At 43.2% G+C, this 16,969-nt stretch overlaps 1 protein-coding gene across 1 annotated transcript in view; it reads left to right on the top strand.

Moving 5' to 3' along the window:
• The first annotated feature begins 6,360 nt into the window (after positions 1 to 6,360).
• Positions 6,361 to 16,969, top strand: part of RAPGEF1 (Rap guanine nucleotide exchange factor 1) — a 183,053-nt gene continuing 172,444 nt past the window's right edge. Inside the window, exon 1 of the mRNA XM_031954875.1 lies at positions 6,361 to 6,653. Within this exon, the coding sequence (XP_031810735.1) occupies positions 6,629 to 6,653 (25 nt within the window). The 5' untranslated portion in view covers positions 6,361 to 6,628. The remainder of the gene's footprint in view (positions 6,654 to 16,969) is intronic.

Below are 16,969 nucleotides of genomic sequence, written 5' to 3'. Positions count from 1 at the left end.
TTCTATGGTAATCTCTGATTAAACACGAATTTTTTAAGGAGAGGTAACACTACTCTGTAGCATGGTGGGGAAAGAGCTGGCCTTTGGATGAGGAATATCTAAGTTGGTGTCTTCTCTGACATATGTGAGTTATATGGCCATGGCTAGATCATTATACTAACTTCTCCTGGCTTCTCCACCACAGTCATCTCCTAAACCTGGGAATGATTTTTTCCTTATAGCCCTCTCTTCTGATTGGTGAGTTCCTGCCCAGAATCATATTTAAGTTCCAGAGCATCTTTGTTCCTGTTTTTCCTGGTTCCACTCCTGATTCATAGGTCCCTCCTACAAGTGGAGACATTTCCTTCCAGTTTTCTCTTTCTCTCTTTCTTTCTCTCTCTCTCTTTCTCTCTCTCTCTCTCATTATAGCTTTTTATTTACAAGATATATGCATAGGTAATTTTTCAGCACTGACAGTTGCAAATCCTTTTGTTCCAACTTTTCCCCTCCTTCCCCCCCCCCCCCCCCAGATGGCAGGTTGACCAATACATGTTAAATATGTTAAAGTATAAGTTAAATACAATATATATATATACATGTCCAAATAGTTATTTTGTTGTATAAAAAGAGTGGGACTTTGAAATAGCGTACAATTAGCCTGTGAAGGAAATCAAAAATGCAAGTGGACAAAAATAGAGGGATTGGGAATTCTATGTAGTGGTTCAGTCATCTCCTAGAGTTCTTTCGCTGGGTGTAGCTGGTTCAATTCATTACTGCTCTATTGTAACTGATTTGGTTCATCTCATTGTTGAAGAGGGCCACGTCCATCAGAATTGATTATCATATAGTATTGTTGTTGAAGTATATAATGATCTCCTGGTTCTGCTCATTTCACTCAGCATCAGTTCATGTAAGTCCCTTTAGGCCTTTCTGAAATCATCCTACTGGTCATTTCTTACCGAACAATAATATTCCATAACATTCATATACCACAATTTTTTCAGCCATTCTCCGGTTGATGGGCATCCACTCAGTTTCCAGTTTCTGGCCACTACAAACAGGGCTGCCACAAACATTCTTGCACATACAGGTCCCTTTCCCTTCTTTAAGATTCTCTTTGGATTATAAGCCCAGTAGTAACACTGGTGGGTCAAACAAAGGGTGTGCACAGTTTGATAGCTTTTTGAGCATAGTTCCAAATCGCTCTCCAGAATGGCTGGATGTATTCACAATTTCACCAACAATGTATCAGTGTCCCTGTTATCCCACATCCCCTCCAACATTCCACATTATCTTTCCCTGTTGTTCTAGCCAATCTGACAGGTGTGTAGTGGTATCTCAGAGTTGTCTTAATTTGCATTTCTCTGTTTAATAATGACTTGGAACATCTTTTCATATGGCTCAATTTCTTTGTTTGAGAATTGTCTGTTCATATCCTTTGATCATTTACAATTGGAGAATGGCTTGATTTCTTATAGAATAGAGTCAGTTCTTTATATATTTTGGAAATGAGGCTGAACGAGATGAGGTGAGATCTTTCAAGACAGTTGTGAAAATCAAGTAAGGCTTCATCTATTTCAAAGTTGGAGTAGGCCTGAAGGACTTTAAGCATCAAGTCAAGGGCATACTTAAGTTCCCTCCCTGCTATCCCCTAAGGGCATACTTAAATCCCCTTGTTATCCTCCTATGACATCAGTGTCTTTCTGTTAGGTCAAATATGGGCAACTATGTACTTATTGGTCAAGTTCAATTTCTTGGGTAGTTCCCTCGTTTAGAATGCAAGATCCTCAGCCAATAAGGATGAGGGTCAGTGGTGGGAGGGGGTGTTTGCGTTGGGGATAAAAAGTGTTGACCCTGCCCCCTACGGTGCTTCCTCCCTTCGATTGTCTGCTCAATCGGTGGGACGCCGGATTCTCTCGAGATCGTATAATAAACTTTGCTTTGCTTCTAGATATCTCTCCAGCTTTTTTATTAAATGCTGTCTGAACCACACAAGACCTTTATCAGAATCTTTGACTCCAGCTCTCTTTTATGAGTTATCTTACCCTATTAGTATATAAGCTCCTTGAGGATAATAGCTTGTCCTTTTTTTGGCTTACATTTATGTGTAAAGTGAACATTTATTAGCAAGCTTCTATTATGTGTCAGGCATTGTATTAAGAGATGGAAGTACAAATAAGAGAAAGAAAATCAGTCCTAGTTCTCAAGGAGGTGGAAGATATTACACAAAAGAAAGGTGAAAGTGCAGAGCAGGTTCCTGAGAAATGAAGAATTGGCTAGGCTTCTGAGCTCTCTTTAAAGAGGGAGGCTTTGGGGGGAGATTTGGGTTTTTTTGACCTCCAATTAGCAGTACAGAAGTGACTAAGAGTATTGATGCAATCTCTAGGGATGATGAATTTCCTGGTAACTGGTAGTTCCTTTTTAGGGGTGGGAGTGGGAAGTGGGGCATAATGATAGGAAAGCTGAGTCCAACTCAATAAACATTAAGTCCCAAGCACTATGCTAAGTGCTAGGGATAAAATTAATTAAAAAAAAAAAAGTCATTTTCTGCTTCCAGTGAACTTACAGTCTAAAAGGGGAAGACAACAGGAGAAAGGAGGCAGGAAAGTGATTGTGTGGGGTGGGGGTGGAAGGAGATGGCAACAGGACTGCAGGGGTAATCTTGTGAAATGGAGTTGAAACCAGGCAGAGGGAGCAGATGCAAAGTGGAGTAATCTGAGTGTCCAGTTTCTGCCTTCTATAAAAGAAAGAATTGGGAGAAATTTGGTGTTCTGCCTTCCAGTCTTCCAAACATAAGGGAAAAGTGGAGTCATTGAGGCTTGATTTAACAGCCAGGTGGTGAGTTTAGAAGAGATGAGCTGATCTTGAAGGGGCATCTTGTTGGAACCACGAAGGGCAGCAGATGAACAGTGGGCAGTGCATCCAAACAGTAATAGCCCAGAAGGAAATACACTTAAGCACAGTACCTGGCACAGAGCAAGCACTTACATTTAATAAATTCTCCTCATTCTATCATCTATCTATCTATGCCCCGTGGCAATTCTCTAAGATCATCCATTAGAAAGGAATTGCTGATCTGCATTTGTGAAGGGGTTTTCACTACTGAGAATTCCCTACACCAATGAAATCACTCATCTGGACTCTCCCCTACCACCCCCCAAACAAAACAACTATTTCTATAACTTTTATTTGCTCCATGAAATGTATTTTGTTTTGCTAATTAGAATGTACTTCTTCAGCATTGCTTTCAATCTGGCACTTAAAACTTCCCACTTTGAAACACTGAATCCCATCACCAGCAATGGTTAGGAGTTTGATGATTGCAGTGTTGGGGGAAGCAAAGGAATGGCCATATGCCAGTTTTGCTTTGGAAATGCAGCTGCCTCTATTACAAGGGAAAAGACTATGAAATGAGACATTGGATCAGAGCCCTAGTGCCCTGCAACTATTCATCCATTTGAACAGTGAATGAATTTGTCAATCTTTGACTTTCCTTTTGACCCTTGGAGGGCAGGAAGTGAGGGGACTGGAAGATTTCTAGCTGAGATTTCTATCTAGCTCTGTAGGAGCAGCTAGGTGGCACAGTGGATAGAGTGCCAGCCTGATATCAGGAAGACTCATCTCCCTGGGTTCAAATCTGAGACACTTCCTAGTTGCGTAGCCCCGGACTATCACTCTATCTTGTTTGCCTCCGTTTCCTCATCTGCAAAATGAGCTGGAGAAGGAAATGCCAATCTCTTAGGAGTGGCCTTGAAAACCCAAAATATGGTTATGAAGAGTTGAACATGACTGAACAACAACATATAAGTAGATATTAATGGAGCGATCACCAGTAGAGAGATGCAATTTTATTTTATCGTTTTTTTGAGAGGATTTTTTTGTTGTTGTTGTTGCAAAATATGTTTATTTAGGAGAAGAGATTACAAGACAAAATGAAGAGATACAATAAGACATTTTTTTTCAGGGATGGTAAATATAGAGTTGGGAGAGAGAGATACAATTTTGAATCTCAATTTGCTCATTTCTTTGCTACCTTTTGGGCTAACCCTCCTCCTTGTTGCAAAAAGGAAAGTAAACCAGCATTACAGCTCAAACTGAGACAATTTTTTGGATTTTTTTTTTTTCCTGGAGCATAAACTCAATCTGACATATAAATAGCCAAAAGATCATGCAAAGGCTAGTAAGTTGCCTAATCATTTGGATAGCTATTGGAGTCAACCTAATTACCCTTTCCATGTCTTTATATTTTTATCCTCAAGTAGACCAGAAGTTTCTTAGGAAGGGACTTTGCTTTGTTATCTTTGTATCTGTCTCAGAACTAGGAAAGGGATTTTCATTCAGTAGGCCTCGGTAAATACTTGATTTGATTCTGAGATCTGATCTCAGGGATTATAGATCTGAGCTGGAAGACACTATAAAGATTTTCAAATACAATACCCTCATTTTATAGATGTAGAGACTGAGAAATCAATTAACTTGCCCATTTGATAGAATCAGGATTGGAGCCTAAGGGCCAGGCCTCAGACCCCCAAAGCTATTTCTCTTCCCACTGTATCCCGTTGAAAGTTAAAATATCTGTAAACTTTCAACTTTTCATTTATTTGAAATGGGGTATTTTTTTCTTACAGGTTCACAGAATGTTAGACCCAGATAAAACCTTAAAGATTCTGCTTATTTTATTGTTGTTCAGTCATGTCTGACTCTGTGACTCCATTTTCTTGGCAGAGATACTGCAGTGATTCGCCATTTCCTTCCCCGAGCTCATTTTACAGATGAGGAAACTGATGTAAACAGGGTTAAGTGACTTGCCCAGGGTCACCCAGCCAGTTAAACCCCTGATTTTAGGGCTGAAGAAATCCCTGGCCCAAAGGCATTAAACTACTTGCCCCAAGCAGCAGATCAAAACCCTGAGCCAGATCAGAGCAGCTCACAAGAACAGCTAGTTAAATTTTCAATTCGTGCCTGGATTTAATGTTTGTTGATTGTCTAGACTTAAGAATATGATGGCTAAAATGCTAATATACATATAAACCGCAGGTTACAGTTAAACCCTTTGTTGGGTACATTCTCTCCCCCCCAAAAAAAAATAAAGCTGGCTGTTAAAACACTTTACTACCCAATTTCTAGCTCCATTTGTAGCAAATGACAAGTGAGGAATTCTGTTAAATCACCCTTCAGGAGCAGCGTGGATACATACATAACGCAGAGAGAGATCACTCTGGGAAACACTCTCCCGGAGTAGGAGGTGCCGCCTGTCATGAAGAAGAACCGGATCCGGAGCCTTCTGGATTGTTCTTCTATTTCAGTGGGTCAGAGAGGGCGGCCCTCTGAAAAGCTTCACCCTGGCTAGGCTTCCGCGGGCAGTGATCTCGGTCGGGAAACCATGCAAAAAGCCTGGGAGAAAGGGAAAAGAGGCGGTGCAGGTGATGGCGAGGGCTCTCACCAGCTGCTCGCATTTATCTGACCTTCCAGGGCTGGCAGAGTGCCTAAAGTGTGTTACCTCGTTTGGTTCTCTTGTGAAATAAGTGCTCTTATCTCCCATTTTACGGATGAAGAGACTGAGGCAGCCTGCAGTTAAGTGATGCCCTTAACTAGAAGTTTCTGAGGAGGAATTTGAACCCAAGACTTCCTAAATCCACGTCCATCCCGATGGCTACTGGCCACCCAGTTATATTTGATAAATACCCAATTGAATCTAACTGAACTACGTGGACAGGGTCTGCAGCGCGGACGCCTTAGAGGGCGGGGAAGAAGGATGCTGGGTTGCTAGGAGACGAAAGTAAGCAAGGCCAGGAGGGGGCGGGGGCGCATCGGATTGTAAGCTCCTTGAGGCCGGGCCCTGTTTCGTTTGCGCCCTCTCTCGGCGCCGGGAATACAGCAGGCGCTTAAGCAGTGTTACCGTTTGTCCTTGGTTCTAGAAGGAAGCCAGGGCTTCGGGAAGGCAGGCCACGACACAGTGTGCTTAAGCAGCATGAGTTAGGTGGAATAGCAAGCGCTGAGGAGATTCTGGGTCCCCGGGGCTGGGCGGGGAGAGGCGAGGCCCGGGAGAGGGCGCTGCGTCCGGGCAGGGGCCCGGCAGGCCGTGAGAGGCTGAGCTTCCGGCTCGGGTCGGGAGAGGGCGCTGCGTCCCCGGGGCGGCAAAGTCTTCGCGCGGGTTCCGGGCCCTGGGCTCTGGGCTTGGCCCGCCGAGGGCGCTGCTGGTCAGGGCCGCCGCTCCGCGCGCTGTCGTGCGGAGGCCGCCCGGCAGGTCGCGCTGTGGCTTCGGCGCTGGCCCGGCTGGCTGCGGCGGCGGCGGCGGCCCGGGCTCCGAGGGTCCTGGCGGCGGCGGCGGCGGCTGGAGGAGGAGGAGCGGCAGGAGCGGCAGCGGCGGCAGCGGCGGCGGCGGGAGCAGCGGCGGCAGGAACAGCGGCAGGAACAGCGGCCGCCGCCGCCTCAGCAGCAGCAGCAGCGGCCGCCGCCGCAGTGTCCGCTCGGCCTTGGGCCGGCGCGCCCTCCCGGGAGGGCAGGAGGGAGCCCCGGAGCGCCGGAGCCCGGGCCATGCTGCGGCAGCGGGACTGAGGCGCCGCCGAGTCAGGGCCGCCCCACCGCGCCGGCCTGTGCGCCCCGGGCCCGGAGGAACGGCGGCCTCGGCCTCCGGCGCAGCCCGGAAATGTCTGGCAAGATCGAGAAAGCAGGTGAGGGAGGAGGTAGCGGGAGGAGAGCCGCGGGGCCCGGAGGCAGCGGCCGGGGGGGGCCGAGGCCTGGGCCCGCCCGCTGTGGGGCGATGCGGGTGTGAGGGGCGGGCGGGCGGGGCTGGCCCCGCTTCTTGTGCCCATTTGTCCCGGGAGGCGAAACCCGCCTGGCCGGGGCCGGGGCGTCCCCCAGGGCTTTGTCACCGGCGCGGTCCCGGCCTTCCCCGCCCCTCCCTGCGGCTGCGGCCGGGCCCTGGGCTTTGCCTCGGGCCGCTCTCCCCGCGGCGCGTCCGGGAAGGAAGGGGTCAAGCGGACGGATTTGTGCGGGACTTAGAACCTGCCCCCGCTCTCGGCGTCCGGCGAGTTTTCTCGGAGACTCGGGGAGGGCGGCTTCTCTGAGCGATTTTTAAACAGAGATAATTACAGCCGGAGTCCGTCAGTCGGTCGGTCCATTGAGTCCGCTGAGCTTCCAGCGGGAGCCGAAGCAAAACTGACATCTTCGAGGCCTAAACTCGGCAGTTAAAAGGCAGCAAAGTGTCGCCCATTCCACCCAATTCCTTGTTGGAAACAATTCCGTTTCTCTGATTGTGGGAATAGGGAGAGGATCAACAGATCTAGTTGATACTTTATTTTTTAAAAAGGACTGGAACGTACGGTTTCCCTTGTGATTATAAGCAGGGCCCGCCCCCCCCCCCCCCCCCCCAAGTATTTGTTTTTCTTAAAGCATTAGAGAAATAACTTTCAGAGAAGAGCTGATGATCTGGAAGAGGTCTGTCATGACAGACACATTTAAAAGTATCTCCTAAGCTATGTGTTTGTTGCTGGTTGGTTTCCCTTTTATAAGATGAATAACCCCGATAAAGTGTGCCCTTTGTAATGGACTCAGTGTTTGCATTGAACTTAAATTGTCTTCCACTTACTTGGAAGGAAACAGAAAAGATGATTATGTATGGACACACTTGAGAGTTCAGTCAGCCTTTCCTATTATTCCAGCTTAGATTTGGAAACTGTCCGTGTGGCTACCCCACATGGCTTGAGGGAAGGGTACTACTATCTTATAAATCTTGATGCAAGCTTCAGAAAAAGTCTTTGGTTCAACCTTTCTTTGTGTTTTCCTAGAAATCTGGGAGGGCTGTCTCCTGGGTACCTGATTTTCTCAGTCCGGGGAATAGCCTCTCCAAAGATTTGATTACTGTTTTCCAGTGTAGGACAGTGCATTTAAAAATTATGATAATAGTGCTTAAGCTGAAAGATGGCTAGAGCTCACCATGGTTAATGAATAGTAGTTTCAGTTGCTTTATAGTCTACAAGTTTTCACAGCTTTCAACTAGGAAGAGATCATTATTAGAAGCTGCAGAAGTGACTAAAGTTGAGTTTTTGTTATTGTTGTTGTTATCATTGTTATTTTGATAAATTTTTTTGTGGTTTTCTGTCATCTGTTCTCAATGTTGTAGGAAGATGCATTTTCCCATGATATTGTCCTAAAGTAGTTTCAGTAATGGAAGAGAATAAACTAGATAATCTTCAAAGTTCATTCTGACTCAGTGATTCTTTTTTTGTTTTGGGAGTCTGTTTATAAGTGGGACTTTTCCAGAGGTACAGTAACTTGTACTATTTTTTTTTTTTTTAAGTCAGTACCACCATGTATCCCATTACTGGACAAGTGCTATTCTAGAAATACCAGGTGTTAATCTGTGCTGGATTTCTTAGGGGCTTCTTAAGCAGTATTCAGTCTTCTAGAATAGTACCATTCCTGAAGTCTGGATTGTTACTGAATTAGTGGTGTCTTCACAAAAATTTTTTAATTGTTCTATGCTCAGCCTGAGTAAGAACAGCTTGTAGAATAGAATTTTTCAGAAAAATTTTTTTACATGAGGTCTTTTAAAAATGTGATACATAATGGTCTGTCTGGGGAAGATTCAGAATATGTGCCTGCAAAGATGCAGTGAAACAGACAGCCATTCTCTTTAATTTACTGTGATGTGCAAGTGCCTCTCTCTATGGAGGAAGCCTGCTTCTCTCTCAAAAGTTGTATTTAAATTGACTTTTGATATCTTTTGGAGAGAGTCCTCCCATGATTATGTCAATGAAAGGTTGGCTAGGATATTTTTATGAGTCTGTCGGTGTACTTAGTCAGCAGACATTAATTGAGTGTGCTTAGGGTATTAGTGGGCCAAATAGAAGAAACAATTGGAGCTGTCATAATCTATTATGAAATCATGAAATGCTGTAGAAAGTTAAATAAGAATGTAAAACTTATATTGAGACAATGTAATCTCAGATTGGAAGCCCCTTAAAGTTAGAGACTTTGTAGTCCCTATGGCATGGTTGAAAATGGGACTGGACTTGGAGTCAGGAAGCTGGCTTCAGATGCTCTGGGTGGCTGTTGGGAGCTGCTGTGTAAGGGACCCTGGGGAAGGGTGTCTTCACTCCATTGAGTCTCATTTTCCTCATTTATAAAATGAAGAGAGAAGGAGGTCGATGTAGTTGTCTCTCAGGTCCTTTCCAGTTTTAAATCCTTGATCCTTCATAACCCTCCTAGGCCCAGCTCAGTAGATAGCATTTAAATGTTTGTTGAATAAGTGCCAGATAAGGGTGCAGATGGTAAGTGCTTTACCTATTCTGAGGAGGGAGAGAATCCTGTAGACTAAAGTAGTTCAGGAAGAAGGTTTTGGGCAAGGGTCAGATTAGGAAGACAGAGAGAAGGGGAGATGCAGAGCTAAAAAAAATCTGCCAATTTAAATTGGATCAACAATTCAATCCATCTAAAAATAGAAGGGGCTTCTGCATCTGGGAGGCTTTCAAGCTCAGGCTAGGAGACAGCTTCTTGGCTGTTTGATAGAGAAGATTCTTGTTCAAGTTCAGGTTAGGAGATGTCCTCAGAGGTCCCTTCCAACCTTGAGGTTCTGAGCTCAGAATGGAATTGGGTGTTGAAGGTTTTTGAGAAGGCAGAAGATATTTCAGAACAAGAGATGGGGATGGTAACAGATTTGGAAAAGAACTGCTGGTGGTGATGGAGCATTTGATTTGTGCTGGGGAGTTATAGGCCAGGGAGTAGGGCTAAAGAAAAAAGAGAGAGAGAAGCTTGGAAATAGGAGCCCCAGTTGTGAGGGTCCTGATAAGGAGAATGAACATTACCTTTAGGTGATGGAAAGCCAGTAGAAGTTCTGAGAGTGACATGAGGTAGATGAAGACAGCATTTTAGATTAACTTGGGCATGATGTGTAGAAGGGGTTGGATGAGGCAAGAACTTAGAGGGACGAGTTTAATGGAAGCTATTCAAAGTCATGTTGATAGAAAAGATGTTGGGGGTGACGTCAAGATGTGTAACTTTGTTTCTGGGTAAGTCATTTCCCCTTCTAAACCTCAGGTTTCTTATTCTTCGCTTCTGGACTATTTGTGGTGATCTCCTGACTGATCTTGTATCTAGTCTTTTCCCACTGCAGATCATTCTCCTATTTGATATTCCTGAAGTGCCAGTCTGACCATGTCACTTTTCTGCTCAAGAAGACTCCCTGCCTTTAGGATAATATACAAACTTCTCTGTTTGGCTTTTAAAGTTTTTCACAATCTGGTCCATTCCTATCTGTCTAGGCTGAGTATAAGTCATTCCCCCTCACGTACTTTAGTACAACCAAATTGATATACTTGCTTCAAAGCTTGGGGGTGGAAAACTAAGGAAGGAGGCAAAGAGAGGGCATTGCAGGTGTGTGAGTGACCTAAGCAGAGACCCAGGCAGAGAAGGGGATCAATTTAAGTAAAGCCGGTGGGGCATAAAATGGTGGAAGGCTGGCTAATATTTTTTTGAGCTTACGAGTAGAATTGATTAATACGGGTTATTGGATAATACTATGCTTATTGGATTGGAGCTGGAATTAGAGGCATGTTGCTCTGAAAACCCGTTGACTGGCTTACACCTACTTCTTTTCCTTTTGCACAGATTTCTGTCCCTAAGTTTTTTGTCCATACTGGCTTACATCAGGCTTTTTACTCCCTTTCTTTAGACATGTTCTTAGACCGTCCTTGGTTACAAAATGAGTTGTGGGAGGGAAAGAGGCCTTGCTAATAGACTATTACTAAGCTTGCTTATGTGGCTTGTAAAGATGACTCATGTATTAGTTTGCAGAAAAACCATTTCCCAAATTAGACCAAATTTGAAGATGGCCTGTAAGCCAAGCAATATCATGCTCCACTCCAGCTAAATGTATTTGTTGTTGCCACAATAAGATGATGAAATGGAAAGAGGGAAAGGTTTGAAAATATTGCCTGATTTTACTTGTTACCAAGATATCTTCCAGCCTTGAAGCTCTGTCATTGAAGTTGTAATCCCCTAAGGCTGTGTCCCTGTTCAGTGGCTAAGACTGAAAGAATCCCAGATTTGATGAGATTTGCCTCTTGGTTTCCTATTGTGCAAGAGTTCATCCAAGAAAGCCCAAGACCAGGAGTCCAGAAAAGGATTCTAATTTCTTTTCTCTTAGATGACCTTGGTGAAGTGCCTCTCTCAAGACCTTAGTTTTTTTGTTTTGCTAATGAGGGAATTGGTGCTTTCCCCTGCTCTAAGATTCTGGGCTATCTCTTTTTACCTTAATTAAATTATTCCAAGAGTAGAATACCCTCATGTCTTATAAAAAGTGCTTGATCTGGAATCAGGGGAGATCCTATTTTTGAATCCAGTCTCTGACATTTAGTTAGTGTGATGTGGGCAAATTGCTTAACTTTTCGGAGCTTTCTTCATCTATGAAATGGTGATAATCACGCCTATACTGTAGGAACTACTTCACATAGTTGTTGGTAAGATTGAATGAGATAATGTCTGTAAAGTGCTATCTAAACCACAAGATGCTATGTAAATAAATGTCAGTCATCATTGTTGTTATTAATCTTCTCTATTCCTAACTGTGAATTCTCTATTCTCTAATAACTAACAATGCTGAACACATGCTAAAGGTTAAATATATGTATACATACATATACACACATACAGGTATATGTACACATATACATATGTATATGTATGTCTGTATATTCACCTACATGTGTATGTGTACATGAACATTAGAAACATGTGTTGATGCAGTGATTCTGTTAACTAACTCTGAAAAACAACCATATCCCTTTCTGGCCAGAAGTTAGGTGCATTCAGTCATGTCAGACATTATTGAAAAATGAACCCTAATTCTGGGGCCCTCTGGTTCTTTATCTCAAATTTCCCTTTAAAAGTAGTCTCCCATACTCAATGAATTGTCCATTGCTGTGTTTCATTGGAGGAGGCTAATGGTATAGACAGTTTCTTGGATAAAGGGGCATGAAGGTAGCCAAGGTCCTATGCTAAAACTTATAAAGGAATCACTTGGTCAATATTTAATTATTCTCTGTAAATTTCTAGTAAAGCCAGGACAAAGATACAAGAATACATTATAGGAGGACTAGAGACCTAGGGGAAAGGAACTAACTGCTTGTAAATCAACTGAAATAAATTTTGTGTTCTGGTCCAACTCATTCTTGAACAGTTATGCTTTTTATAGTATTCAGCCACCAAGTGAGTCTTCACCCACTAGGGTCAGCTTTGCCGCTCTAGCTTTGGTTGGTGGTGCTAGGCTAGGGGCCTGTTCGAGCTGTGTTCATTTTGTTATGTGGTCACCATCTCTACCTGCTGTTTTCCCATTTAACAGCTTGGTTTGATTGAAGGTTTCAATTTGGGCTTCTTTATCTCTTCATCAACTGCCACTTTCTGAAATATCTCAATGGTTTATGTCGCTTGGGGGTTCCCTATTACATCTTCTGTCTTTCTCCATTTTATTGGTCATCACATTGTTTCAAGGAGTTTATGGATAGTTATGTCCTTTGTTATATTTTCAGTTCTACTCTAGAGTGTCAGAGAAAGGCTTAAATGAGATAATTAGAAAATTGTCATTTGATAAATACAGAGGGAGGAAATTTCTCTTCTCTACCTCCTTTGGTTTGAAGGCTAAGAACTGAAGCAGAGTGGTTCATTAAAAAGAATGCTGGATTTGAAGTCAGAGGGCCTATGTTCATGTCCTAGAGATACCACTTACTAAAAAAGGGGGTTGAAGTAGATAAACTAGCAAAGTTGTCTGTTCCAGTGCTAAATCCAGGATCTTGAGCATCCGATGGATATATGCTTTTTAATGTTTTGTACCCATACCTTCAATATTAATCCATCTCTGTCTTTACTCTCTGCCACAATCCAGAACTGGCTCAGTTTATATTCTGAAAGTTTCTTCATTTTACCTCCCATTCTGAATGGCCTTGGTTGGGGAGAGAAGCCTTAAGATATGAGCAAATCCTTCCTTTCCACTTCCAAATTAATTCTTATTGCCTGCTCCTATCAGCAGTAACTTTCCTGCAAGTTAAAGTTTGAAGTGAGTAAACTCTCCTGACTTTGTGGAAGAGCACTAGGGATGTCAAACTTTTGGGAGTATGTGGGGGCTTTCCAGAACTCACTTCAGAAGAGGATGATTTCATGCATAGCCTGGTTGCCCTCCATGGAGAGTTGACACATGTGGCTGTAGCTCATACTGTCCAGTTACCACGCTTACCAGGCACAGCCCTCCAACTTGTTGGAGCAAGAATCAGATGCTTGTAATGTTTGGAGAGAAAAGGAGACAGCTGAACTCCTGTGGAATGTAATGGGGCTGCATTTCACAAGTGGACAAAGAAAGGGGGGAAAAAATCCCACAAAAAACTAGGACTGAAAACAATTTTTCTGTTTGTTTACTGGATGTGGATAATCACTTTTGCCATATCTTCTCTGAAAGGATAGCCTGTCCACGGGCACAAACTCATTTTGCACTGTCTTTTAGTACGAAAGGGCACACTGTGGCATTGAGGAAAATATTTGAATAAAAAGGTGTAGGACTTTGTACAACCCTGAGGAACTCCTGGCTGACATGTTGAAATGGCACCAGGAGCCAAGAGGCCTTATTCATGGTGTAGACTTGGACCTGAGCTTCGTCTCTGTCCATCTGTTTCCTTCTGAAATGAGGAGATTGGACTTCCAGTTCTGACATCCTATGATTCTTGGCTAGAGTTTAATGTGTAATAAGGGTGGAGACATTCTAGTGAATGCTTTTTATAGCACCAATCATGGAAGAGGTACTAAATAATTATTTATAAGAATGCCTTGCATTCATATGGCATTTCCTGCTCTCTGCCACACGGCACAGTCACATTTATGGTTTTGTTTGACCTTATAATATTCTTGAAAGGTGTGTGTGGGGGTGTATGATGCCCATTTGGTAGGCTGAAAGGCCAAAGCTCTTGAGAAGTTAAAAGCCATGTCCAAGGTTACACATGGAAAACAAGAATCTTAGAATCTTAGAAGCTGGGAAGGGCCCCTAGAAACCATTCTAATTCAGTCCCTTCCACGTGTGGGGAAGCTGAGACAGAGAAAGAATTGATTCTAGAATCCAAGTCTTATACTTCCAGTCCAGATTTATAGAATCTGGAACCTCTTGATCTTCTAATTTTATTTGTTACAGCCTTAAATCAGCAAAAGTTATAGAAGACTCAGAGATGTCGCATTGTCTTCAATTGAAATGACTGTGGGATTTCCCTGGTGTTTTCTAACAGGCCTGTCTGAATCTGCCAACTCCTTCTTGACACTATTTGGGCTTCTAAGGTATAGAAGTGGCCTAAATTTATGTTTAAAAACTGAGTGGTGGATAGAGCACCAGCCTAAAGTCAGGAGGACCTGAGTTTAAATCTGGTCTCAGACACTTAACACTTCCTAGCTGTGTGACCTTGGGCAAGTCACTTGACCCCAAATGACTCAGCAAAAAACAAAAACAAAAAAACTGAGTGAAGTGAAACCATTTGGGAAATATCCTTCCTTAGCCTTAGCAGAGGGCTGCCCTGTTTGGTTTAATTGGCCCCAGCTTAAACTCTTAGTCATTCTTCTGAGATGGGATCGGGGCATTTTAGATTTAGATCCAGGAGTCCCAGAGCTGGAAGGGGAGGACCTTGGATGTCCGGCAGTCCCACCTCTCCTGTAAGCATGGCAGAAACTGAACCATGGACAGGTCAGGAGCTCACTGAGGCCCCGCAGCCGCTGTCTGAGGTGGGCCTGTCTGATTCCAGGGGCAGCCTCTTCATTGTACAGACAAGGAACCTGAGACTCAGAGACTTGGGAAATCTGCCCGACATCCCCAAGGCAGTCCGTGACCCAACTGGGATTCAAGCATGAGTCCCTTTGCCTGATTCAGCCCATTGCCCTTTCTATCTTTCCTCACTGTTGTGTCTTGGCTTTTGCCATGTCATTGGGCCCACTGTTAAAGAGAGGAAGCTCGGATTTGGAATGCACTACTTGCAGGGGCTGGCATTCCCAACCCCAGGACTTTTGTCCATCATTTACTGCAAGATTTCTTCATCTTCAGAATAAAATTTGTTTGAATCTTTTCACTTCTGTTCAGCCCTGATGTTCTTGTTCTAGGGGCTTTTGTAGCCCAGATCTGGGTTTCTAAGTGACATGATTCTGATAGGTGCTCTTAAGAGCAGAGATTTCTATATAGGCTTACCTCAACCAGGAAGCCTTCGTTTCTGGCCAGCATCTAACAAATTCCTTTTGGGTTGCCTTTTTTTTTTTTTTTTTTTTTTTAAAGCATCTGAAACTAATGAATGTTACTGGATGGATTTTTATGACCAAGAACTAAACTTCTGAATTGCTGAATCTAGAGAAAAAGGGGATGGCATTTCATTTTAATTGCACTAAGACTATTGGTGAGCTAGATTGATGCTTGATTTTTGCTTTCCTTTATGGCTATCTTAAAGGCACTCGGCAAAACTCAAGAAATGTTAGTAGCCTGTTGCCAAGCTCAAGACAAGCATTTCCTTCCCCTTCTTCTGCTCCTCCCCACTGCCTGCCAGTCCTAGGGAATATAAAAGCTGTCTCAGTTTTCTCTGCTGTAGGGATGCTATCGGGATTAATTAAATCATCTTTGTTCAGCAGTGAGAGAGAAATGATAGAGTACATTCCTGGCTTTTGGTGACAGATGAAATACCACAATCCATTGAAGATTCTTGTATACAGGCAGACTCATAAATTGCCTGTGATAGCCCCAAGAAAGGTGATGAATATCCACTATGCCTTTCCTTTGATTAATTTCCATAGTTAAGCTAAATAGAGAAATGCTAATTTATTTGTTTCGTTCTTCCTTATTAACCTCTGCCTCTATAGGGGCATTTGGTGGCTTCATTTAAATGTGTCTGGGAACCTTAGGTGGTCATGAATGATGGTTACCCCATTTGGAGGAATGGCAGAAACCCAAGTTGTCCCATCACTTTAATCCTTTGCTACTAAAGATCCTTTACATTAAACAAACTAATTTCAAGTAACACTGTTAGAGAAGGAGCCATTGCATATACAGTATAGGATTTTTAACTCAGGTTTCCTTTTAGGAGTCTGTGAACTTGGATGGAGAAAAAAACCCATGTCTTTATTTCAACAGAATTGGTTCTTCTGTCATTCTGTGACTTCCATTTTATATATTTAAAAATATTTCTCCAAAAAGGGGCTGTAGGTTTCACCAGGCTACCAGCAGGGTCCATGATGCAAGAAAAGGTGAACCAGTCCTGATGTAGCCGATGGAGAGCAGGCCTCTGGCTGTGTGGCTCTGACCTCTCCATGCTCCAGGAAATTCTAAGACTGAGTTGCACAGCAGATGTGCATCTCTCTTGGGGTCAGCTCCCTATGTAGATGAAATAACAGATACAATCAAAAACTATCAAAAATGGGGGAAACTTTTAGAGATCAAAAACATCCAATCACCCATTCTATGGAAACCTGTCTAAGGAAGGGAGAGTTGGCTGGACAGAGACCTCATGATTAGTCATTGGCAGTTCTCCTGGCTTTCAAGGACCTTTCCCACTACCCTATATTGCTCTTTATACTAAATTTGTTAAAGGAGTTTAAAAATATTTGTTCAGTCAGGTTTTGCAGGGTGAATATTGAGGATTGTTTTTGCATGTGTTTGGAAAATAAAAAGCTATTATTCTTTGAAAAAAAAAAGAAAAGAAATATTTGTTCTCCCATTGTGCTTATCAGAACAAAAGGCTTATACATATGTATGTGCATATGACAAAAATATGCTAGCAAAAACAAACTTACATTTATTAAGACCCTACAATCTATAACACAAGAGGCAGTAAGTGTAGTTAGTAAATAGTAAACTTCAGAAAGAGGAAGAACTGGGTTCAAGTCTTTCTCCTGACATATGTACAAGTATAACCCTTGACTGGTATGTAACCTCTCGGTTTCCCAGGCTGAACAGTAGCCAATCTACATTGGTGATGAGAATGTC

This window comes from Sarcophilus harrisii, chromosome 2, assembly GCF_902635505.1.
Source record: "Sarcophilus harrisii chromosome 2, mSarHar1.11, whole genome shotgun sequence".
Lineage (NCBI taxonomy): Eukaryota > Metazoa > Chordata > Mammalia > Dasyuromorphia > Dasyuridae > Sarcophilus > Sarcophilus harrisii.
This window is presented reverse-complemented; position numbering and strand designations above follow the sequence as displayed.